The 26,411-nt window shown below is 44.1% G+C and overlaps 1 protein-coding gene across 1 annotated transcript in view; it reads right to left on the bottom strand.

Moving 5' to 3' along the window:
- The window catches only part of LOC144115953 (transcriptional adapter 1-like), a 73,366-nt gene that overhangs the window by 37,466 nt on the left and 9,489 nt on the right, over positions 1-26,411 (bottom strand). The window contains exons 5-8 of the mRNA XM_077650589.1: positions 26,188-26,285; positions 20,994-21,197; positions 14,112-14,260; positions 7,376-7,538 (exon numbers count right to left, since the gene is read on the bottom strand). Coding sequence (XP_077506715.1) covers positions 7,376-7,538; positions 14,112-14,260; positions 20,994-21,197; positions 26,188-26,285 — 614 coding nt within the window. The remainder of the gene's footprint in view (positions 1-7,375; positions 7,539-14,111; positions 14,261-20,993; positions 21,198-26,187; positions 26,286-26,411) is intronic.

Below are 26,411 nucleotides of genomic sequence, written 5' to 3'. Positions count from 1 at the left end.
ACCGATCACATTCCGATGCCGCTAGGCAAGTCCTCGTGCGCAATTCCCCAAGTGGGCTTTCCCACATACCACACTTGCTGCGAACAAGATGGGGACAACCCACTTCTAACAATTGCAACACAAAAGCACATTTATTTTTTATCCTTCTGTAACATGTTATATAATTATTGCCCACACCTATGGCATTCATTGTCACCTTAATAACTCTCTGAACGTGAACACTATCAGCTTGTTTTGGTCAACTACGCTATGCGGGAAAGACTACTTGCGGAATTTCGCGTGAGGCTCTCGAAGGGGCGAGTCGGGGTGTCACAGCAGGACAAGCAATCCTGTAAAAATGCCGCCTACTGTATGACGCACTGTAACCCATGCACCTCTTAAGTGGGCGTAACGGCAGGCATGACAACGTTCGGAGGGCCCCTGTCACTAAATCAAAAAAATAACCTGGCCGCGTAGTTTTGGTTTCTGAGCTTCGCCACTCGCCCGTGGCAATCGCGTCGGCCCGTGCATTCGCCAGTAGTCCAATCCCAGCACCGTGCCGCTTTCAGACGCTGACTGATGCGTCACTGGTCCAAATGTTTTTCCTTTTTAGAAGCAGTCTCGCCAATCCGATGTCAATGTGCGTTCCCATCCCGCTTACATTCGCGATGTCTTCCAGCACGCCAAAACTCAGTGCTCGTCAAGGGTTTATTACAGGTGTTTGCACGATAGAGCCGCCTCATAAGACTACCGCATTTTTGGCAGTTGTTTTTTTTTTTCAGGGCCGCAGGGCATTTTATAAATCGACCTTCGAATAACCCGGGCATTTCTGTTGGTTCTTTGAACTCCGAACTAATAATGAGGTTTTACTAGCCATCATGTTATTTTTGTTTACAGTCTTGTCACGTTATGGATATCATTTTGCATGACCATATTACAGGTTGGATACTGTTATGCTGTTCAATTAAGTAGTATACATTTCTGCACACATCATGTTTTTTTTTATACCGTGCTCAGGCAGTCTAGCTTTATTTATTTCAGTTGCAAAGGCCATACACTATTTTGAGAAAAATATGAGCTACAATGTTTCCTTATTTATCTTTTCTGAATTTATTTTTTGTGCTGACCAGATATTCGATATTCGATTCGATATTCGAAGCCATTTTTCCTTCATATTCGTATTCGATTCGTATTCGAAAATTTCAATATTCACACACCCCTAATTGCAACCAAACATTTTTAAAAAGTTCTTACCATAAACTCCAGTTGCGCGTTTGACATATTAAAATACAAAACTTCACCGGGGCTACAGTCCAGGGCTTTGCAGTAGATACAGCTCAGCGGACAAGGTCTTATCTAAGCTAGGTTGACAATTGGACTGCGCGATCATTTAAAAATTGGAAGTGGCAGTCTGTTGCACCCAATGTGATCAACACAGAAACTGTCACCTGTGTTTTTTTTCTTAGCCCTTTCTTCTTAGCCTCATGTGGTACAAGAAGTGATCTTACAGCATAGGCCACGTTACAGATTTAAGCCGATTCATTACACTCCCTCCCCGCTTTTCTAGTGCTCCGCAACCATAACAAATCGAGTGAAATCGGTTGTGCGACATCTGCGACTCGCCAATGTGAATGTGCCCAAGCCCTCAAATGCGACTTTCTATTTTGTCTGGTTGGCTGTTGCCTCTAAAACACTTCTGGTCTCCAAAGGCAAAGTAAGCATCAATTCATCGCTTACCACATAGGACAAAGCCAATCGAAGTTCCCTACAACGGCAGCGCATCAAGCAGAAGACAAAAGCAGGCTTTGGGCTCTCTGTACATGGCACTGCATCATAGTAGTCGTGGTTTATTAAAATAATAATAAAAGGGAAGGAAAAGATTTTTGCTAGCCCCGGCATCTGCCATCGCTACGAAGGCACCTGAGCTGGGGCAGCGGAAATAAAGGATAGCAGGCAGAATGAAGAAATGAAATGAAAGAGGTGCACATGCTGTTTTCAATGCAAGAAAAAACCTGCCAAAGCATGATGACCAGGGCGGCACACCATTCATATGCTTAGGCACATGCTACCCAGCATACACCAAGTGATTAAAGGCAAAGCACTGCATTATCCAGAAGAAAATTACACAGGCACACATAATACTATACGAGAAAGACCAGTAATACATAAAAGGTAAATGCAGTAACAATGTACACACTAGTTAGCCGTGAACTTGGCTTACAGAGAAAAAGGTATTACTTGCACTGCACACATGCAAACGCATGACCTGATCACAGGCTGCACTTGTCTCGATTGGTTTTTACCAGCCAAAGCAGTCGCCGTTTGCCTTGCCTCGGAAACCGAGACATTCCCCAGCCATACTGCGAGTGTTTCGTGCACTGGGGCACACAACACACAGGCGTTTTGCCCAAAAAACGCCACACACGTGTCTCTCCCAACTAGCTGCAGTGAAGCGAGAGGCGGCACCGATCCTTTCAAATAATGACTTCATCCTGCGAAGGGGGCGCACGCTAATCTTTGCCAAAAGCAGTGGTACCCGAGCGTGGCTGAAAATGCGGGCAGCGTGAAGTGGGATGCGTGGCCATTGAAGCCATACAGGCGACATGGGGTGGTTGTCATTGGAGGCGCGAGAAGCAAGCAGCAAGCTGGCCTCAGAGGGTTGACTTTGCCAAATGAACAACCAGAGATGGGCATGCTGTGTGTTCTGCAACATGAGCTTCAAGAGCCCTGTGACTGTGTGGACGTCTCGAGTGCGCATGCTGAGCCGCAAATACGGCTTCCATGCCCAACTGCTACAGGTGACAGGTGCTCAGAAATGGAGCCAAGAGGCCCAGAAGCACATACGCGAGGTAGAAACCAACCAATGGTGCCCTGCCATAGTCGACAAGTTGACGCTGGAGCTCTGCCACATACGTAAGCCCAGAACAGTGCTGGAGAAATTTGCGGCAACGATACGGGAAGTTCACTGCTTTTTAAAGCGCAGATGGGAGTTTTCTGAGCTGAATCATTTTGTTCTAAGACATGGTCCAAACTTTTTCATCGTGATAACTACAATAATTTGACATTTTGCATTGCATTTAATTTGTGCCATTGAAGAATGTGTAACATATCACTGGTTTCAAAGCCAATGACAATGGTGCACGGTTGGTAGTTGTGCGTTCTCATCTTTTCCATTTTTTCCATTTCAGGACCCTCCGCACAATGGGCGCAGTGCAGTTCACATTTGTGCTTTCTCCCATCATACACAGTGCAGCCGTAGGTGATCACTTCGAGAGCATAAAATCAACTGCTTAGCTCAGAAATTTGGAGTTAAGTGACCTTTTCCGCAAAGTTCATTTATCGAATATTTGTGCAATCCCGTAGGTTCCCAATATTCGGCCACCGGTTGTATTTCATGACTGATTTCTTTTGTTTTCCTAATTACCGGCACATTTCCCTATATATTTTCCAACCTCAATATACCTCAAAAGTATCCAGAGTTTTCTGCATATCATTACTCGAAACATTCAAATATTTTGACAATCCCACTAATTTGTCACAACAAAAATTATTACAGAAAGTGCCAAGCTAATGTAGAAGTTTTTTCACCTCTAAACACAGCAGGAAATGCCAAATGTCCACCAAAAGCCCACCAAGTGGTTCCAAATAAAATAAAATCAAACGATACAAACAGCATTCACAGCCCCACAAATTAAGATATGAGCACCGTTGATTCTGCAGAAGACACTCGCACTGTGCAACAGAGATGGCAGGCTGGACACGAAGTTCATGAGTCAAGTCAAACACTTCATAACATATTGCACGCCCACTCAAGCTATCTCTACAGAACGTGAAATCGTGGTTTCCAGATGTACCATCACTGAACGATTCAGGACAGCTACTCTTTGAAGCTAATATAACATCAGGTGGGCCTAAACTGTGAACTGCAATTGCACAAAATATGGAGTAGGGGTGTGCGAATATTCGAAATTTTGAACACGAATCGAATTTGTTTCATATTCGTATTCGAGAAATGATATTCGTTAATTTCCGAATATTCAAAAATTCCCGACTACTCAGCAGCGATCGTATACCGCGCCGAGTTTCGTAAATTTGATTGTGGCAAAAGCACAATATCTGGGCAAATTATCTGAATATAGAGTTTAAAGTTCCAGGAAAATAATATAAAGGCCCTGTTCTCTTCCTTCTCCATCGTTTATCGCGCGGAACTATCGCATTCCCATGCCGCTAAGCTTGACCTTGTGCGCAATTCCGCAACTGGGCTTTCCCACATACCACACGTGCTGCGAACAAGATGGGGGACGACCCGCTTCTAACATCGCAACGCGAAAGCGCGTTTATTTTTTATCCTTCTGTAATATGTTATCTAACTAATGCCCACACGCATGGCATTCGTTCTGTCACCTCAACTCTCTAAGCGTGACCACCGCCATCTTATAGAAAGCGATAAGGTGCATATTCCAGCTTAGTTTCAACCAGCATACAAACCAGTACTTTGAAGATGCATGTATTATGAAAATTTTTGACATCTATAGTTTTCAACTGCTTTCGAGATATAAGAAGGAGCTACTTCGTCATACTGATTATTTGGGGAGACTGGCCTCCCTAACGCCGAGCGAGAAGCTGTATAACACTAGACAACACTCCCCGTGGCAGACTAAAACTCCAAGAACAAACTACGGATTACAAATGATTGCCTTCCAGTTGCCTAAACACCTAAACACGTTACATCATAAAAATATTGACATAATTAGTACGCCGATCCGTGACCTTTGTAAACATTTCCTGTGTTTCAAAAATTAGTCTGCTTTTATAATCTTTTCATTTTTCCTTTTTATTCAGTGTTTGCATCAAAAGTTTGTAGTACTAATTTTGTTATTGTGATACTGTTGCACAATATGTATTCTTTGTTCCGCTGATGCCTTTGTATATGTAGGGGCCGAGGGCTCGTCAAGCCTTGCTGGCTTTTTTCCTCGGCCCTTTTCATCGTTGTGATGAATAAATCTCTATTATTATTATTATTGTGGTCAACTACGCTATGCGGGAAAGCCTACTTGCGGAATTTCGCGTGAGGCTCCCAAAGGGGCGAGTCGAGGGGTCACAACAGGGCAAGCGATCCTGTAAAAATCCCGCCTATTGCATGGTGCACAACAACTCATGCCGCTCTTAAGTGGGCGCAACAGCAGGCGTGACAACGTTCGGAGGGCCCCTGTCACTAGGTAAAAAAAATAACCTGGCCGCGTAGTTTTGGTTTCTGAGCTTCGCCACTCGACCATGGCAATGGAAACTGTCGGCCCGCGCATTCACCAGTAGTCCAATCTCAGCACCGTGCCGCTTTCAGACGCTGACTGACGCGTCGCTGGTTATTTTTTTTCCTTTTAAGAAGCTGTCTCGCCATTCCGATGTCAATGTGTGTTCTCATCTCGCTTACGTTCGCAATGTCTTCCAGCACGCCGAAACTCGGTGCTTGTCACGGGCTTATTACAGGTATTTGCACGATAGAGCCGCCTCATAAGACTACCGCATCTTCGGTAGTTCTTTTTTTTCCCCGGCCGCGGGGCATTTTATAAATCAACCTTCGAATAACCCAGGGATTTCTGTTGGTTCTTTGAACTCCGTATTAATGAGGTTTTACTAGCCACCATGTTATTTTTTGTTTCCAGTCTTGTCATGGTATGGATTTCATTTTGCGTGACCACATTACAGGTTGGATACTGTTATGCTGTTCAATTAAGTAGTATACATTTCTGCACACATCATGTTTATTTTATACGGTGCTCAGGCAGTATAGTTTTGTTTATTTCAGTTGCAAAGGCCATACACTATTTTGAAAAAAATATGAGCAACAATGTTTGCTTGTTTATCTTTCATGAATTTATTTTTTGTGCTGACCAGATATTCGATATTCGATTCTATATTCGAAGCCATTTTTTCTTCATATTCGTATTCGATTCGTATTCGAAAATTTCAATATTCGCACATCCCTAATATGGAGTGTTCAAAGAGATTTACCTCTACTGTGACCATATTTGTATTTTTCCAATTCCTTCCAGAAACCTGGAGGACTGCAATCACTGCAGCAATGCTATAAAAAAAGTACAATGCACACTACGGTGGTAGGTGTCAGCAGCTAATAGCTGCCATTGATCAATTATTAGTGCATGTACACCCAGTCCAATCCTAGATGTGCCAAGTTCCACTTACTAAGGTCAAGCAACACAAGAAAACTGCAGTACACAATTCAAAAACCACTCCTACATGTGCAAAAAATCTGCCTGCACTGCCTTTGCTTATGTGCATCTTTGTATCCCTAGAGAATCCCCTGAGACAGAGAGAAATGAATGTACCATGTTACTATAGCATGTGTGCAACCTGAAGCAATGACAGTCATTCAAAGTTACCCCATCACAAAGCAATTCCTGCTGTGGCAATGTTGCATTGGTGCACTGTGCACGTGAGTGGGCAACAAGAGAATGCCTCCACAGCATAAGTAATGTTAATTACGAGGTAAGCATAGTTAAGCTACCAGCTTATGTGAGGAGGCAAATTGACGGTGAATGACAGTGAGCTGGAAAAGTGAGCCCCAACAAATTAACTGCCTCACTACAAATTAAGCAGACCAGTGAAAAAAATTTGCAGATGGATCAGCATGGCTAGGCGTGAAATATCGTGCAGTAGCACTAGAGCTCGCTGCTGTTTAAGCTGTTTAGCACAGCCAAGTTCTTATTTAGACAATCTGGAATGCCCCGCCTCACACTCCATACCCAAGACATGCGTCCAAGCCAGCATACGGTTTGAGCGCCACCGAGACAGAGGCGTCCAAGCAGGCATTAGTGTTGAACGCAACAGACAGATGCGTCTGAACAGGCATGCGGTGCCAGGAAGAATGATTTATTTGTATTGAATGCGCTTCTCATAGATGCGAAGCGACGTGAGATTCTCTTTCTTAACCTGTTGCTTTGGGATATTCCAGGGGTCTGCAGCGGAGCAGCCTGTGACGTAATCTGTGGGGCTCTGATTGGTTGCGTTGCTTGTGACGTCGCATATGAGTCACACCTCTGATTGGCATGTATGCCCGAAATCCGTAAAGTGCGGCTAGTAATTCTACTGCACTAAAAGCGCTCTGCATTGCTGAAGTAAGTGCACGGAAATGGTGCCACTTTCTGAAAGCGCGTCTGCAACAGGTTGCGGCAATTTAAAGAAGAGATGTGCAAAGGGACCTCCCATTTCGGCAAGAGGCTGGATGAGAAGGTAAAGGTGCCTTTGGAAGAACTTAATGTTAATCATGAAGCTGTACACCTCAACAAATGTGGCTCATGCAAGCAAGGTGTTTGTCTAGTGTCCCCAACTTCGACACCTCGCTGTCTGGAGCCCAAATGAAAAGAAGAGCCCATACCTGCAATGCTTCGACCCAGTCAGCCGCGCAGATTGGTTCAAAGGGTGGCCGCTCATGGGGGTCAGCCGCCACTTCCAGGGCTGCTAAGCACTCGGCCATGTCCAAACTCTGGGGTGGACACGGTCCATGCTTCCCGTCCACTGACACTACTGCTTCCACTTGGCTGCAAGAACACTTCTTCGTCACTTCTTCACAAGGACAGCATGGGCAAACACACACACTCTGCTCAAAAACTATCAGACCAGATTTGGTACACTGGAACTGTGTAGACGCAACACCAGCTTATACGATTTACTAGTCAATACACTCGATACAGTAAGCAATATAAAGTCACATGGAGTTGCACTCCTTTAGTACACTAATGGATAACACAAGGTTCCTCATGACGTCACCAAGTTCTGATAGTATGATACATATACCAGCCGACAAAAGATGAGCTAACACATAACATACAAGCAAGCCAAAAATGGTGCTTAATGTGCCCTGCAGCCAGATGTTCAAGCATCTTCCAGTTTGGCCCATATAGTGCCTTCCACATGAAAGTGGAAGTTTGTGGACGACACCCCTCTGGCAAGGTACAAAGGCATCCCTGTGTTTTATAGTGCGAACCGGATTCCGCATATGCATTAGGGAACTTAACCTATACAAACTCATGAGCTTTTTTGGCGCGGTGAACAAGACTAACGCCAGAATGTTGTCCCACTTTCTTAAGATTGTGCGAAATCCCAAGCACGTAGGAGATGACTGCTATGATAGCACTCATCCCCTACGTGCTTGGGATTTCGAATTGGGATTGGGTGTGTGAATATTCGAAATTTCAAATGCGAATCGAATATGTTTTATATTCGGTTCATATTCGTATTCGAGAAATGATATTCGTGAATTTCCGAAGATTCGAAAATTGCTGAATACTCAGCAGTGATCGTATCTCGCGCCGACTTTCGTAAATTTGTTCGTGGCAAAAGCGCAATATCTGAATATAGAGTTTAAAGTTCCAGGAAAAGAATATAAAGGCCCTGTTCTCTTTCTTCTCTATCGTTTATCGCGTGGACCGATCGCATTCCGATGCCGCTAGGCTTGACCTTGTGCGCAATTCCGCAAGTGGGCTTTCCCACATACCACACGTGCTGCGAACAAGATGGGGGACGACCCGCTTCTAACATCGCAAGGCGAAAGCGCGTTTATTTTTTATCCTTCCGTAATATGTTATCTAACTAATGCCCACACGCATGGCATTCGTTCTGTCACCTCAACTCTCTAAGCGTGACCACCGCCATCTTATTTTGGTCAACTACGCTATGCGGGAAAGCCTACTTGCGGAATTTCACGTGAGGCTCCCAAAGGGGCGAGTCGAGGTGTCGCAACAGGGCAAGCGATCCTGTAAAAATCCCGCCTATTGCATAGTGCACTGTAACCCATGCACCTATTAAGTGGGCGAAACGGCAGGCGTGACAATGTTCGGAGGGCCCCTGTCACTAGGTAAAAAAAATAACCTGGCCGCGTAGTTTTGGTTTCTGAGCTTCGCCACTCGCCCGTGGCAATCGCAACTGTCGGCCCGTGCATTCGCCAGCAGTCCAATCTCAGCACCGTGCCGCTTTCAGACGCTGACTGACGCGTCGCTGGTGATTTTTTTTTTTTCCTTTTTAGAGGTAGTCTCGCCATTCCGACGCCAGTATGTGTTCCCCGGCAACTTGCTTGCATTTGTGCTGTTCTCCCAGCACACTAAAACGGGCGGCTCGTCACTGGCTTACAGGTGTTTGCACGATAGAGCCGCCTCATAAGACTACTGCATTGTTGGTAGTTTTTTTTTTTTTCTGGGCCGCGGGGAATTTTATAAATCGACCTTCAAATAACCCGGGCATTTCTGTCGGTTCTTTGAACTCCGAATTAATCAGGTTTTACTAGCCATCATGTTATTTTTGTTTCCAGTCTTGTCATGGTATGGATTTCATTTTGCGTGACTTCATTACAGGCTGGATACTGTTATGCTGTTCAATTAAGTAGTATACATTTCTGCGCACATCATGTGTTTTTTTATACGGTGCTCAGGCAGTCTAGTTTTGTTTAATTCAGTTGCAAAGGGCAGACACTATCTTGAAAAAAAAATATATGCAACAATGTTTGCTTGATCATCTTTTCTGAATTTATTTTTTGTGCTGACCAGATATTCGGTATTCGATTCGATATTCGAAGCCATTTTTTCTTCATATTCGTATTCGATTCGTAATCGAAAATTTCAATATTCGCACACCCCTACTGCTATCTTGTCTTTTCCTCTGCTTTCTTTTTATTTTCTCTTGTTTTCTGCTCTCTGCTCGTTACTCATGCGAGACTTCAATTTCCATCTGCGATGCGGGCCCTCAACAACGGAATCAATCACACATGATAAAGCCATCTGTGGCCCTATTAAAGACAGAGCTGGATTTCTTGGCGTAGGTGGCACGTGGCAATTTTGTCGTTTCCTTTTCCTTCTTTCCCCTTGTGAACCAGAGGGGTATATATATATGCTCCAAAACCGCAAGAAACATTTGCTGTCCTCTGTAGTTCCCGCACTATGCTTTTTGTGTAATGATGAACCAACACGCCTAAACATATTCCCTCCTTGAAATGAAAGTCCTATGGAGTGCAGCGAGGCCTCATTGACCAAGGCTGTCAGCTTTTCATAAACGCTACATAAGGGTCAGTTTCTGGTCAGGCCTCAAATGAATACACGGGCAACACCAGATTCACACAATCACCTCAGCAACTACCCCAAGCAACCACCCTTCCCCACACAATCTATTAACTGCTCAGAAATTGCTACTCTCAAACACAAAATACCCCAGCTTACGACAATCATGGTGTACAACTTCAGTAACTTGTCTGTCAAATGGAACAATATCTATCCATTTACACCCATACCTACATAATCCAATTGGGGAAGACGGGGGGGGGGGGGGGGGGGGGGCATTATTGCAGGGGGGTGATAACAATTATGGTTCCCAGATAGAATGAACAAAACAGAAACCAAAATAATATCACTAAAACATAATTATGCTCAATGAAAACTGAGCTCATGTAAGGATAACGAGAACATGTTAGAATGTATAGTGACAATTCTTTTGTCCAAGCAACTATGCTCATGAATGGTGAATAGAAAGAAGGAATGTGCAAAAATAGCTGTGCAAAAGGTACAAAACAGTGAACTTTAAGCCCCTTATTTTTTTCGGCATAAAGAAAAGCTTGCTGTCTAAGGAGCTCGATTCTGCAACGGCTTTTTTGGAAACATTGCAGAGAATTTTCACCGAGAAAGTGATGGGCAATTGCACATTGGCAGAAGCAATGTACCAAAGACTGATAAAAATCTCACCCCTCTGACAGTTATTGGACATTTTTAATGTAGAGTACGATCCATTTCAGTTTCCACGCTTAAAGTTGTTAAGGCATAGTGATGTACACTTAATCGATGTAAGTGCCATCTCACAATGAAACCCTGCCATTATTAGTGTAGCGCATCACGTGACCACATCTCAGTAAAATACCAATGATTTGTTTTAAGCACAGTGTTGTTTTCTCTCCAGAGTGTTCCTTACGTTTTGTCAACGTTTACGCTCTCTCTGGCGTGCCCTTCGATGAAAAACAACGCACCCTTTGCATCGCTGAAAATGTGCTTTTAGCTCTTTGTCACGAGATGGTGCCAGTGTGTTTTGCATTTCTTGGATGAAGTGGCAACCAAGGTACACTAAAACTTTCATTGATGAAGTGCAGATCGCTGTGCCATTACAGCTGTGAGTGTGGAAACTGAAATATGTACTAATCTATACTAAAAATGTCTAGTTCCTGTCTAGAAAGCGAGATTTATATCTGTCTTTGTAAATATATAAGAATAGTCTTTGCAGTAATATTATTTTATATTACAAATTTTGGCTATATTGAATTATTTTATTATTTTACCTATTTATATAACGAGGCTTGACCATATAAGTAAACAAACTTTCTCAAGTGACCACTCACCTTAACCAAACTTGGACTCACAGACAACTGCACCCTTTGCCACCACACAACAGGCCGATACACTGGCATTGAACTCCAAAAGAACCTACATCTTACAGGAACGTGGTACTCCATGAAATCTGGCAACAAACTGTCTGTTGACAAGCAAAAACTTGGCAAAACATACATCTATGATTCCTGAACTAATTCCATTCTTTTGGCAGATTCATAGCTTAAAAAAAAAATGCCTGCTCAAGTGCCGATAGTCCAATGAGTCCCTTTTCTTTTTTTTTTTTGCCGCCAATGCTATTTAAAAATTATGATCTGTTGCAATAAAGATCTAAGAATTAAGAACATTTCAGTAAGGTCTTCTGCCTCAGAAAACTTTGATCAAGAAAGCGCCTTCAAAGTGAGCTTTGTCTTTGCAGTACGAAAACAATAGTTTTCTTAAATGTGCAGTCTGGCCAAAATATGCAAACTGAGGAAACAAGTGCATAAATTTCAAAATCTCTCATTCTATTTCAGAGGTTTTTTTATAAGTGAAAAGCATCTCTTGGGAAAGTAAAACCTGCTTCTTCAATTGGGGCACTGCTCAATGGCAAATGGCTATAATTTACACCTCTTACTGTTCAGCCTTCAAACTGTTCAGTGATCTTTTTCATACTTGGAAACTCATGAAAATAAGCTGAACCGTAACTGGCACAGGCAGCACTAAGAGCAAAGGATGGGGCACAAAAGCTAAAAATTGATCTCAAAAGGTCACATGATGTATTTCCAGCAATCGCAGACTCAATTTTACTTTTCTGCCAATCACAGTGCCAATCACAGATCCTTAGGCTAGGACTATGTTGTTTTGGCTCTCGTTTTTTTTTTTACCTATTTCTGCTTCAATCACTACGGAAGGCTTCAACAGGCCAGAAAGAGCAAGAAAAAACTACAATTTGACTTTCTCCACAGTTTCACCCACTGAAAATGATGTTTTTAGGCCCTGCCGCCACTTAGCAAGCTACCAGTGCTGGAAAAACTTTCTTCATTTTTACAGTTCATGTAATGATTAACTTGGTAAATAGGTTCCTTATTAGTTAATGAATGCCGAGAAAAAAAAAAAAATTCCAGAGACCAATACCAATATCTCAATTCATCAAAATCTCAAATTTTGCCCCATATCCCACCTAACCCGAGGCATGGCTACATCCAGATGCAACTTCAAACCAATCTCCTTATCTCAATTTTGTCTCAGCTTTCAATTGCCTTTTCACCAACAGTGACTTGCGGCTAAACTTTCATGTCTCAGCCTCCAGTAAATATACGGTGGATTTGCTGCTTCCTTATTGACTACTTTCAATGCAGGCTTGTTGAGAATGGTCACTTCTGCTGCCAAAGCAGGGCTTCTTTCTTGGTCTGCTTTTCCCTGTCACCTCCGCAAGTGACCTCACAAAAGGTATTCATTTTACATCTACTGTTCTTTACTACACCACATACTGACAACTGCATCCTTTACTACCACATAAAAAAAAACCTACATTTAACAGAAGCCAGTTACTACATTAAATCTACCAATGTAAGCTCATGGAAATATCGCACAAGTGGACTGACACGATTTGCCAGAACTCCCCAATTTCAGGAACCCTGCTTAGCAGAGTCATATCAAACTCTGGCATCATAAGCACTAAGAAGTTAGCTCGGTCAGATCCCAACACAAAATTGGCAGCCGACAGCTGTCAATCACACGGTGTACCTTTGCAGAATGCCCTTTATATGCCTAGAGGCTAAGCTGTAAAACCTTCATTCACACAAAACTTGAATGTGCCTAACTATTTGTAGTGCCATCCAACCTTCTTAGCTATCCCGATGCCATATGAAATAATGTGGTAAGATTCATTACATCTGTGCGTGGTCCTCAATGCATTAACAGTACAGTTAATCACCTCTCAAATTGAAAAGTACTCAGCCCTCAAAATCACACAACTTTAGCTATTTCACAGACTAGACTTGAACCTCCCATGGCCGCACAGCCAACTTCTTGTCCCACCAAGCTGCGCATCACAGCATGTTTTAAACTCTCACGTCACACAGCATTTGCAGATTTCAACTAGTATTTTAATCTATCTTACCTACTGTCCACAGAAAATGGAGCCAGCTACAAAAAACAGCTGCCAATGAGCATAGTCTCTACGTGTTCAAGCATAAGCTTGCAGAGCACTGGAAAAACTAGCCACTTAGATTGCCTCACTGGGCATTTTTTTTTACTGGAACTTTGAACCTATTTTGTGACTTTTGCTTTATGGGCAACGTCCTTTATTAACAACTTCCTGGTCTGTTATGCAACAGCGTTAATTGGAGAGGCCTTTGTCCTGCAGTGGGCGTAGTGAGGTAGATGACGACGACGATGATGATTATGATGATGATGGCAACGGCAGTGGTGATGATGATGATGTGCAACACTTGCAACCCTGTTGATGATGATGTCATGCAACACTGCAACGCTGCTAGTTGCTGTACCCATTTTCCAACAGAGCAACTCTCTCTGTGCCCTTCTGGAAGAATGGGCGGTTCCAAGGAGCACCTCACCTGTGCCCATGCAGAGGGACGTTACCAGAGAATGGACTAGTTCACAAAAGTCCATGGAAGAGTCGGTGTGATCTGGAAACAACCAGTGAGCCCCACAAGTGCAGGGACTGATTTTCAGAGAGAAAGAGCCCAACTAGAGAGCACCCTCCAACACAAGAAGAGCGAGCGACAGCTGCAAACAAAGAGCACTCACCGCTGTGCTCGCTCGATGATAAGTCCTGGACGGAGCTGCAAGTAAGGATTTCGTGGGACCTTTCCCAAGTTGTGCTGCACACGTCGACGGTCCAGCTTGTACGCACTGCGACGACCCATCACTGCCAACAGAAGGGCTCGCATACGAAGCTGCATTGACCACGGAAAAACAAAAAATACAGCTATGCTCAGTAGAAGCGCCAGGCAAACAGCAGAGACCGACTTAAATGGTGGTGCGCGTGGCTCTTCAAAGCAACGTCGCAAGTGTTCCCAGCTCATATTTTCCATGCACAACAGACAATCATTATGCCTCATTACTGCCTTTTAAGCCCAATGTCAGCGCACATAAACCCAACGTAACTGAAATATGAATTGAAATTCTCTCCTGGCTGCTCAAAACAAAGCCTAGCACAGAAATGAGGCATCTAAACATGGCCTGCACGCCTCACCCCCTGCACGAGAGCAGAGCCCCTAGCGTCAGCGCCCATGGTGCACAGAAAGGCCACTTGCGGCCAGAGAAACATGACCGCTCTTCACGCCTCAATAGTTCCAGCCACCCTAGCGGAGATGCCATGGTAGCTCTTGCAATGGCCATCAACAACTTTCATGCAGGGCTAGCACTATGATGCACATGCTTTCGCCACATGCTGACAATCATCATATGGGGAAAGCGCAGGTTCAATTTATGTGCCAAGACCAAGATCGTGCATGTCAAGCTAGTGAGTGCTGTTTAGAAATACCACATCTGACTACAAGTTCTGGGGAGCAGGAACATCCGTGATTTTCGGTACTTCGAACAAAAACTTGCAGTACAGTACAATTCACAAACTACTGAAAGTTTTTACCATTTCCATATCCCTGCTTTCCGTGGCACAGTCATGGAAGGAGCACGCAGCCAGCATTTTAAAAGCGCCAACTTCAGTTTCGCTCTGGCACAGAGCTTTTGGTGCAGATGTGGCGCAAAAGTGAGCAAATACTTGATTTTGTAGCAGCATCTGGCATTTGGCGCAGTTTGGTGCAGTTTGGCGCAATTGAAGCAGCAGTTCCACCACTGATAACAGCCAAGAGATAGCCAGTGACAAAGAACTACTGTAATTGCCCGCTACTTCAATTTCACACCAGGGCCTCTACACACAATCTTAACATGGAATACTAGTCCTGCCCAAATACAGTAGAACCCTGTTGATACGTTCCCAATTCATGCAGTTTCCCAGTTCATACGCTCAAAATCGTGAGGAATAAAAATCTCTTCAGGAGTCAATCAAAAAAGTCACCCATTGGCTGGAGGGAAGGAACGTCACTTCCGGCGAAGGCATTAACAGTGAACACAGAATAAAATTAGGTGTCCCTGTAAATTTTTCTCCAGGTTAATGCATTTCCGGATATGATTTCCAGATAAATACATTCATAATTATGTAAAATTCTGAATTTATGATACGCTTAGCAACCAACCATACATGCGCTAACCTAAGGGCAGGCAAGCCTCGACGCACGTGGAACTAAAAGCAAACGCATAGAGGCTGTCACCTGCCAGAGTGGCTTCTTTGCAGTGCACACCTGCGATGAGGCAAAGCATTAAAAAAATGACAAAAATGAAAACGAAACCATCTCGGATACTTTTCTGTTGCCGGACCGGATATGCTGCAAGGTTTTTTCGCACTAACAACCACACAGCTGTGGACAGGAGTCTGCAAAGCACCGGAAATTTTATTCAGAACTTGCGAAAACAAGTGCCGACCAGCCTTACAGGAAGTGTAAGTATTATAATAAATGCCTCTGTATTTATTCCTGAGTCGCGTTTATCTGAATCATTGTGGTTTCGGATCGTACACTTTCCCAGACAAGATGCTTCACTCCTCATTTTTTATAAAACAGATTAACCAGGTTCTACTGTACTTAGGGTTGCAAAATTATGTTAAAATGACATAAACTGCCCAACCACTGCCTCATTTATGCTGAATGCTTAGTAGTAAAGTGCACTAGGTGCTGTGCCCAATCACAGAACACACCCAGATCCAGTGCAAATGGCTGTAATTCAGGGCTAGCCACATGGCAGTTCATGAAAGAGTACAGAATACTAATTGATAACTAAAATTCCTAAAAATTCAAAGTTTTATGTAAGCAAGACATTTTGCACAATGCAGACACAATGCAAGGATGCCCAGTTCCCATACATGGCCTGGAGGGAATGCAGTTCTTTTGTACAACGACTTTTGCATGGCATGCTAAGTTGCAAGTTAAAAGGTGCTGCTTCACTGTACACCAGGAGATCGCCTTTCAGTCATCGATGCAACCTAGTGCACGTTGCATGCACCATGGCCAAACAACACCCGAAGCGATGGAGGCTATTTGTATTCGAAAAAACCATGACAAGTGTAGCAGCCAAACTTCACAGCACTGACGAACAAAGAGCTGCAATGTCTTAGTACAAGTTAAAAATGTGAACCATCATCTATGCATCTTGCAACTATCGTGTAAGCAAAATGCTAGTAATAAATTTTTCAGCTCTGAGCCAGTGCTTTGTCCTGTTATTTCCTTTGTTCTTGTCCCATGCCGTCCATGCTGTTAGCTCGGAACAGTTCACAACTCCACTGCCATGCCAGACAGTCCCTCTGACATCAAGGGTTGCAAAAAGCAACTACTAATAATGCTCCTCCAAACTGCTTGGCACCTGTCAAGGTTGGCAGAGGCTGCTTGTTTTCACTTCGCCATTAGCAACCATGAAACCTCATGCAACATGCCATGCCTATGGAAAATCCTGATTATGTCCGACAAAGCTCCCTCTGGGCCTGACTGCTCCCTAGAACAACCTTCGATGCACTCACACAAAGTAGCAACACATCAGACATGAATGCCCCTTCTCTGCAAAGTAACGACACAATGCGCATGCGTCGACGCATGCACAGTATTCCCACAAGCCCTGCGTGCCCATTTCTGCCCCAGCAATGTACTTGAGAAAACAGTAACTGCATCACCCCTCAACTATGTGCAGCTGCTTAGCACACCAAAGCTGCCACTGTTGGTAGCGCACAGCTGACACCACAGGAAAACCCTCAATTCCTGCACTGTTAAACGGTCTTGCACAAAGCAGGCAGCAACTGTACTCGCAGCTGCGAAGCAACGGAATCTGCTGAGAGACATGTCAAGCACACGTCTCCTCTCAAGATAGTTTGGGTTCAAATAAAGCTTGACACTAAGCCCCAACAGCCTGCTTACAATGGGAGACTCAGCACAGGCTTTGCTCTAATGTCAGCACACATCTCTGAAAGACTAGAGAAGCTAGCACTTGCTATCAAGAGCACACAGCCCTGTCACCCAAGAGAGTAAGGAGTGGGCCTACTTTGTTAAGCAGTTTCCCTGATATCAACTGTTCAACCTAAGAGTCCTCAGTGAAAACTTGTCAAGTCAGGCATTTTTTTTCATCCACTCAGCACCTTTGGCTGGAGAGCCTCCAAACCTCTTTTAAAGGGCTGAAGGAAGCAAACAGCATATACGCTTTATGGCATTTTATGTCTCAAGTTGTCCCACTTGCCCAGCAAAAAAAAAAGAGCATATGTGCCAATAAAGCAAACACTGAAGGCAACTCCGTCCATTTTGTGTTCCCAGTAAACACTGATTGTCCGGCTCGTTGCACTTACGTTGACGTTTATCGGGCAACAAAAGACACATTTATTGCTGAGAAAAACGTGTTTAAAAAATCCCTTGATTTATACTCGTGACATCAAAAATGAAAAGGGCTTCGTGATTGCCATTTGGAACTGAATGGTGGTGTGGCCTAGCCCGACAGGCCCACTTACAAAGAAACTGTCTTGACATTATCCCTGTTTGCCAGTGAAAACTGCCAGTGGCAGCAAAATACCTGCATTTGATTTTTTGGCCTTTTCTGGCTGATAAAAGCTTTCTTTTTCAACAACAGCAGCCTCCGCCATTAGAATACAGTCATCTATCAATACACAAGAACTTCAATTTTTTCTCAGTGTTCCTTTACACAAAGAGCCTGAAGAAAGCCCGTTTCATTTTTATTCTGTGTGTCTCTGAATGAACGGTGAGCAGGTTGGGTGTTTTTAGATGCTGAACGGCTTCCCATTCACCTCAACTGGAGAGCCAAAAGCTCATGTAGCCATAAAGCATAACGCCAGGTATTTCCAGGAGTGGACATTGTCTCTGAGCTATGCCCACCGTGAAATCTGTTACGCACACAGTAAAGCCCTGCTACCTTCAACTTGCGTACCACAACTTCCTGCTGCACAATAAGCTCCAATGGTAGGTACTCTGCGTTTTTTCTAAACGTTTCCATTAAAAAATTCAGACATCTTGACCTGGCCCATGAAAACTTTACAAAAAAGGCCATCATCCAGACGTCTGTCCAACCGGCAAGTCATTCTGTGAGCCACTAACGTGCCGCAGTGCACACCCCTCACCGCTGCACAGTTCTGTATGCAATTTTGCAGCCAACTTCGAGGCAAGTTTTGTGCTCCAGGGCAACAACAGCCAGGCAGACCACATGAAGGGATGTGCAGGAAAGGCCAGGTGCTCATCCTCCCTTTATTAGCCATGTTTTTTGCATTGTCATGTTGCTGTAACGGGCAAGTGTTTGGCTACATAGTGGAATTTGTGCAGAAAAATAAAGCTAGCTCGAGGGATTAGATACGCACAAAATTCACCTGTCTTCCACTTATCCCAAAAATGTTCTCTCATATCACAACTTGGAATGCACTGTACAAGAGGCCTCAACTGAAATAAGGAATATGACAATACCACCCTCTCGCAGCTTTGGCATGGCTTCGAACCACCACTCATTAAAAATTTGCATCACGGTAAATATTTGAAAGCAATTAGTTTTCAATAAATGCCTTCAGGCAACATACACAATGTAACACTATGGTTCACATTCAACAAAGCTGTTACTGAAAAAAGGCCCTCCATTGTGCAAATAATTTTCGTAAGCCACAGTTTGCAGTGAAGCCATCTGGAGTCTCATCTTTCAGAGATTTGAAGCCAAGAGCACGTGACAAAATTTTAAAACGAGAAATTTTCACATTTGCATGCGTTTCCCACTTAAAATAAGCGAGCACTTCAGTAAAACCTCGCCGATACATTCCCAGTTCATAACATTTGCAAGTTCATATGTTCAAAATCACGGGCATTAAAAATGCCCCTATAGAGCTACACTGTTTTTCTCCCAGTTATACGTCCCCAGATAACACGCTTTCCGAGGATCTACATTTAAAACTTTGACAAGTTCTGGCCGTGTAATACATTTAGCAACCAACCACACATGTGGAGCCATAAAGTGAGGCAAACAAGGGGGCATGCAGCATGAGCTGAAATATAGAGGCAGTTGTCCACCATGGTGGCTTTTTTGCAGTGCCTAGATGCAAAGAGGCGAAGCCTCAGAAAAAAAAGAAAAACTAGTGCACTAACAAAGGAGAAGGCGTTCCTGCGGGGACATGACATGACAAGAGAAGCGCAGCGGCTTTTCTGCAGTGCCTAGGTGCAAAAGGGCAAAGCCTCAGAAAAAAAAAAAAAGAAAAACCAGTGCGCTAAAATAGGAGAAGGCATTTCTGCGGGGACATGACATGAAAAGAAGAGCAGCGGCTTTTCTGCAGTGCCCAAGGGCAAGAGAGTGAAGCATCTGTGGACCACAATGATGCCCTCACATAGGTGCAGGCTAGGTATGGAAGACGCTAAAGTGTGGCGCTCTGTGGTTGCTGATGCTTTTTTTTTAGTACCGCCAATCTTTGAAGAGCACCACAGCCTTTTTCCCCATCTGCATATAGCTTTCCCAGTTCCGATTTCCACCTTCCACCGGTAGTTGCCGTTCATTTTGTATCCACTCATATCCATGCCTCAAGCACAGCGCACTTCAGGGTTTGAGCTAACCTTGTATCATCGCGCTGATATGCTTTTTCTCGGCCTCTAACAGTCTAACTGACTTGTTTCAGGATCGGTAGGCGACAGATGAAAACTGAAGCCCTGCAATGCCTCCGCAGACATACTCGCCCCGAGAATACAAAACGGTAGTGCTTTCATTCAAGACTGGACGTGATGCCACAGGGGAGAGGGAGGATGGCAATACTTTACCTGGTCGACACAAAACACTACAGAGGGGCTTTATGGGACACTGCATGAAAAGCAAGCACTCTGTGACAGTCAGCCGCCATGACGGCTATCCCACAATGCTTAGGTGCAAGGGGGCAAAGCAAGAGATTCAGCTACTTTCGCAGCTGTCGTAGACAGACCGGGTGTCTTCGAAGTTCCTTCATCACTTAAGAAAACACAAATGCGGATGAAATTCTGTGAGCATCAGAAAAAAAGCTGCTCAGACCTTGGGCCAAGGAATGCTAATCAATATTTTTATAAAGTGAAACTGTCAGTAAATTCCTCTGTACCTCATTCAACTGTTACATTTTCCGAAGTTAGGTGGTTTGGATCATATGTTCTCTCAAATAATAAGTTTTTTTCCTCTAATTTTTTCAACAACGTATCAGCGAGGTTTTACTATTTCTGCTGCAAAGACCACTTGCAGAGAAAAATACTAGCTTAATATTTTTGCAAACTTAACCCATGCAAACTTGTTTATACAGAACAGGAAAGCACAGCAATGAATATGGGTGCTAATGAATCAATGAAAATCACACTTTAAATTGAAAACAGCAGACTCTTCATTGACACAAAACTACCTCAATTCCTTGTACTTTTCAGTACTGCTTGTCACCCATGAGCATTACGAGATCTCAGCAGAATACACATGGCTATAATGCCACGTACAGCACTAGCACTCATGAGAGTCACACTGATTAAAGTAATGATAGAAAATTATGAAAAAAAAAGACATCAAAAGTCATTTCACTAGCTCAGTAGCAACCAAGGATGAGTGTACCTTGACGGCATCGAGGACAATCTGCACCGCCGTGTTGTCGACTCTGTCTAGTCCGTAGTCCCACGCAACGCAATACATGCGCCCGTGAACCAGCATGGCGTCGAGTAGGCAGAATTCGTGGAGGCAGAACCCGATGCTGCGTTCAGCCACAGGTTCACGCACTGTTGGCACATGCCGTGCAGATGCTGCTGGCACAAATCGCTTCTGCAATGGGACATTGAGCAACACTTATCTCTGGCACTATGCGGCACAACACCAAGTGCTGAGGGCAGTCATGCCGCAGCACACCCGATGAAGCCAACACATGGCTCATCCAATCACTTACTCCTCTTACTTCCTCTTGATTCTCCATTCTGTGAACAGAAACTTGCACTTCTTTCCTTCCACAACAAGTGCCACTCTATGCTGTTCCTACATGCATGAGAGTCGAATGAAGGGTCCCACACGTACTTGTGATGTGGTTTTAGCCATAGTCAAACTGCACGAAGACCTCACATTGCCCCTCATCGCTTGCAGGCATCTTCCTACTTTTCACTTAAGCTTTGCCATTTTCAAGGAATAAAATGATCCCTCCAGTGTTACGTCGCCTTACATGTAGCAACCCTGAAAGCATCATCACCAGAAAAATCTCCAGATTTCGAACTTTGTCAAGGTATGGAACAGTTGAAAGTCTAGTATTCCAAGTTCAAGAGAACTGGGAGGAAGAGATGCAGCATCACTGACAGCCACAGCCACAGCCAATATTTCCTGCAGGAAAGCCGTTTGTGCATTCCAAAGCTATTACCGGGGCCAGTTGGTTGATCATTATGCAAAGGAATGCGCTAAAAGTGGCACAAGAAGACAACACACACACGACACAAGCGCAAACTAACAACTGTTTATTCCTTACGGAAGATGCGTTTATATACACAACGTCAGTTTTTTGAAAAATGCAACCTTCCCATCATCAAACACGTGACCATCACCACGAGACAGCATCTGCACTTATCATGTCAATTTCGGTTTTTGTAAGTGCAATAGAAGTGCTTACACAAGTTCCATTTTCCGCCTTTTCGGTTGAAAACGCTTCGTTGTCTTCGTGTTGTCTTCTTGTGCCACTTTTAGCGCATTCCTTCACATAATTGTGCATTCCAGCTCGAGACATGGTCCTCACAACAACCATTCCGACAGCTGTGTAAACCAGCCATTGAAGTGCAGATATTCACACATGAACGAGGCCCAACAGTCACCATAAGAAACTGCCCTAGGTTCCTTTCAACTGGCCCTCATAAAAGCATAGCAATACAAACTTCCGTGCTTTTTTCTTTTTTTTTTTAAATGCGGCACTGCTTATGCATTACTGCTTTTGTTTCCTGACAGTGTGCACACAACTCTGCTCACAAATGATCCTTCACTTGCATTTTGGCCACACTCTTATGGCCGCCTAATAATGAACAAAGCCAAATAGTATACCATCTAGAGTTTACTAATTGTCAGTACACACAATCTGCTTGCTTGTGAGCATAAATGGGTTACCGGTATATCCGTAACAATTTTATCACAAATGTATTGCCTGAGGACAGACTCACGTTTAACAAATAGCAAACCACCTGACAGATCTTTGCTCCTGTGGCAACCAGACCAAAGGCCAGCATCATTAGCAAACCCTTAACGGTAACAGTTCTAGTGTGATGCCCACATTAACTTCTTCACTAGAAGGCAATCCATAGTTTTGCATTCTGTGCCCTGATAAGTAAAAAAAAAGAGAGAGAGAGAGAGAGAAAGAACAGCTAGAATCAACTCCTATTAATACGACCTCTGCAGGGCATGCCAAATTGGCCTCAATACTCAGAAGGTACCCACGAAACTGGTACCAAACTACACCTCCATTCACCCGAGACAGCTCCCAGCAACAGCCTGCACTCGTGCTCACAAGCCAATGCTAGAATGTCTGACAAGATTAGGCTGCATTTTAATGCATACTCTCCACTCCCTTCATGGACCATGTCGCAAGTTAACACTCAGTTTCCCTTCCAGCTGTGAAACTGCGCTAGATATGCCACAACTCAGGGCGAACTGCAGCAGCCCACACCCATGAAATGCCAACACTCCAGATGGTACGGGGCTACTCAATGAATATGAACAGTACACGTGGCCAGTGCACCATGCACCCTGGATATGAAAAGACATTTCACCTGGGAACCAAAGCTTTATAAATCTAGAGTGAAACCAGCGCTGTCTAGCTCAAAATAATAAACACAGTTAAAACTCAATTTAAAGAAGCGAAGAGCAACCATGAATTATTTCGATAAATCGGGAAATTCGTAAAATCGAAGGAGGCGTTTCTTCGGCCTTTGAAATCTTAAAGGAGTATAGACACCTTACTTTTGGGTGCATGTTTTCTTGTTTTCAATGATGCGTATGGCATTATTATACATGGATTACCACCTGGTATTCGCCTACAACCACTAAATAATTTATAATCGTGTTTCTTTTTCGTGCTGTTTCAGTTTCAGCAGCCAAATGAGGACTGTGACGTGTGCTTACAGGTCGCATGAGACACGAAAAAAACTGCAATATAATCGCTGCTTCCTCCTTCGGCGTCATTCCGGCTCTCGAGGAAGGCTGGCTTACTTAGATGTTACTGTTGGCACGCTGCCAACAATCTGCGAGACATCGTGGGGAAAATAAGTGTGAAAAATCACCTTTTTTTACTGAATTATCCCCCCAAAAAAACTTTGTTAAATTGGGTTTAACGGTCCTTTGTTTCGTTATTTTGAGTTATTGAGAACACTGAACCCAACGGGCACTTCCCGGGGAGTCAAAATTTGTTAGATCAGGAACTTGGTAAAATCGGGTTTCGTTAGATTGAGTTTTAACTGTATAAAATAACAGATCTGTGAAATGATAAGCATTTAGCCTTACAAAAATAAACACGCACTTGTTGGGATCCTTGAACAGGAGAAATTTTTAAAGACAAATCAGCCACAGGCAACTCTGAGGGAACAGGCTCAAGAAGAATTTCACCCCTTGAAGATTACAGCAGACTTGTAATTTAAAACTTCAAGGAGCCAGTACAATCATCAGAAGTATGAGTTATGAGAAGCTTACCTAGACATAATTCAAGACTAATTGTGATCTGCTTAATAAATACCTATGCTTACAAACTGCATTTCAGAACCGCTTCTCAGTGCAAACATAATTACAATAAAAACATCACCCTAACACGCAATACAGATGAAAGACATTGATTTGTTTATTCACCAAAACGTCTACGACAGGCTGCATGGTTGAAACAGTGCACCACTTTCTCAGTACAGGAGATTCACTTTAAGACGAACTCGAAGGGCCTTGAAAAATTTGTTTATCATACCACAAATCCGTCTTAACGAAAGTGCCCCCCAAAAAGATATGGGAGGATGCTAGATGTGTTTAAATATGTTTAATGAAAGCAATGGATAAAATGGCCCCGACGTGAGAGGATAACTGCAAGGAGAGCACAGACTGTACTATGCATGAAGTTAGCCGAGAGTAAAGGCACAGAACAGGCTACCTGGAAACAGCACTTTCCTTTGTCCCACCCTACCCTACTCATGTCCTTTTCATTTTTCCTTTCCCTTTGGCTCCAAGCATTCCAAAGAAGCCCAGTTGGGTAACCCCGCATCACCTGCTCACCTCGCTCTTCCCGCTACTCTACTAACAGGTGCATTACCGTCTGCCACAGGCAATTGGCGTGCGGTGCTGATATCTGGCCATCTCCACACAGTGATAACGTGCGTTGCGACACTGCATCAGGTGAAAATTCAGCGCGCCTACAACTCGCAGCACATGACACACTCGATACAAAGATCTAGCCATGTCTGATCTCTGCGTCGAGTGCAGGCAGAGTGCCCGACCTTACTCGCACCTGCAAAGAAGCTTCCCGCCCCCCCCCCCCCCCCCCCCCCAAGAAAGTGCGCTCCCACAAGGCAGCTTCCTCACACTTTTTAGCGAATGTGCGTGGTTCTTTGGAGTGCGCTTTCTAGTGTGCGGGCATTTCATTTTTTTTTCTTTGCCTGCCTCCACAGTGCGGCGCGGACGCCCTGTGGGTGCTGTAGCGCAGGGTTGCTGTTGCTTACGATCCCTGCAAAAGTTCGTCTTTACCCAAGCACACGCAAAACGGTTTGTTGTAAGTTGATTTTTTTTACCGTGAATCTTATGGGAAACCAACCAAATGGTCTCACACTGCTCATCTTATCCAAGAATACATTTTAGCCGAGTTCGTCTCAACGGGAGCCCCTGTGTAAGCAACACTAAAACAAAGCTTTCAATGCCGCAGAAGGCAGGCAACTGGTTTTAGGAGCCCTTGTTTGCAGACAGAAACCTCCGCAAGCGAGCAAGGTGCAAAGAGGCCTCTGCAGCAGCAACAGCCACTGCTGTCCATGGGCTTCCTTCATTTTTGCTTTCAAAGCTGTACTTTGCTAGCGCTAGTTCATGTTGTATGCCATTGAGAGACACCTGGCACTCTCTCGCCTGTCAAGAGTGTTAGGCTGAAACAGAAAGTTTCAGTTGGGCAAAACTGTGGTTCCATTTAACAGGCTCTAAAAAGAGATTGAAAGTATGCCAGGACGGCCAAAATTTTGAAATTTGATTGAATTAACTGAGTTTGAATTATCTCATGTCTACTGCAATGCCAAGTCAAATTAATTATAGGCAATGCATCCCTCACATGTGGTGCAAAGCAATAGAAGAGGCATGCTTCGCCATAAATCAGCAAAGGACATGGTGCTTGTGACAAAGAGCGAAAGATTAAAATCAACAATAGACACAAAGGCGGCTGAACATCCAACAAGCAGCAGGCAAATCTACTGAGCTGGTTGCTTCACAAGCAAGGGATGAAAATAGATTAAAGAGGAGAGGCAGAAGGGCCTAGTTAATGGCAACTAACCAGTCAGCCACCAGAGCCTGCATCTGTTCTCAGCCGTGCCTCTTGTGAGCCCAGCTTTCACCCCCACTAGCTACTGCTCCAACCCCCAGTGAATGATCAACTTGCTTCCATGACTCATCTGATGAAATAAGCATTTCTCTCCACATTACGCTCAACTGGGGGCTAAAGCTGGGCGACAGAGATCACCCACCATGCAGTGCTGCTGTAAAATAGCTGCCAGTGCTGGCCTGAAGTGCCTGGACCCAAAACAGGCATGCTGCCCCGAGTGAACCTAGCCAGACTACATACCTCAAATGAGACCCGCGCAGGCTTCTCCTTGCTCTTGGGCTTTCCCTTTTTAAGCTTGTCACGAGCCTGTGGACTGCTGGCTCTACTTGAGTCACGACCTGCAACGAGAGGACAAAAAGCCAACTTTTCTTTAGTTCGGACGTGGCATTCAACGAGAACAGGGCCAATCAGCATCTCCACAGCCGGCTCTGATCAAATAAATTTTAGTTGGCTGTGGTCAGTGG

This window comes from Amblyomma americanum, chromosome 1 (genome assembly GCF_052857255.1).
Source record: "Amblyomma americanum isolate KBUSLIRL-KWMA chromosome 1, ASM5285725v1, whole genome shotgun sequence".
Classification (NCBI taxonomy): Eukaryota; Metazoa; Arthropoda; class Arachnida; order Ixodida; family Ixodidae; genus Amblyomma; species Amblyomma americanum.
This window is presented reverse-complemented; position numbering and strand designations above follow the sequence as displayed.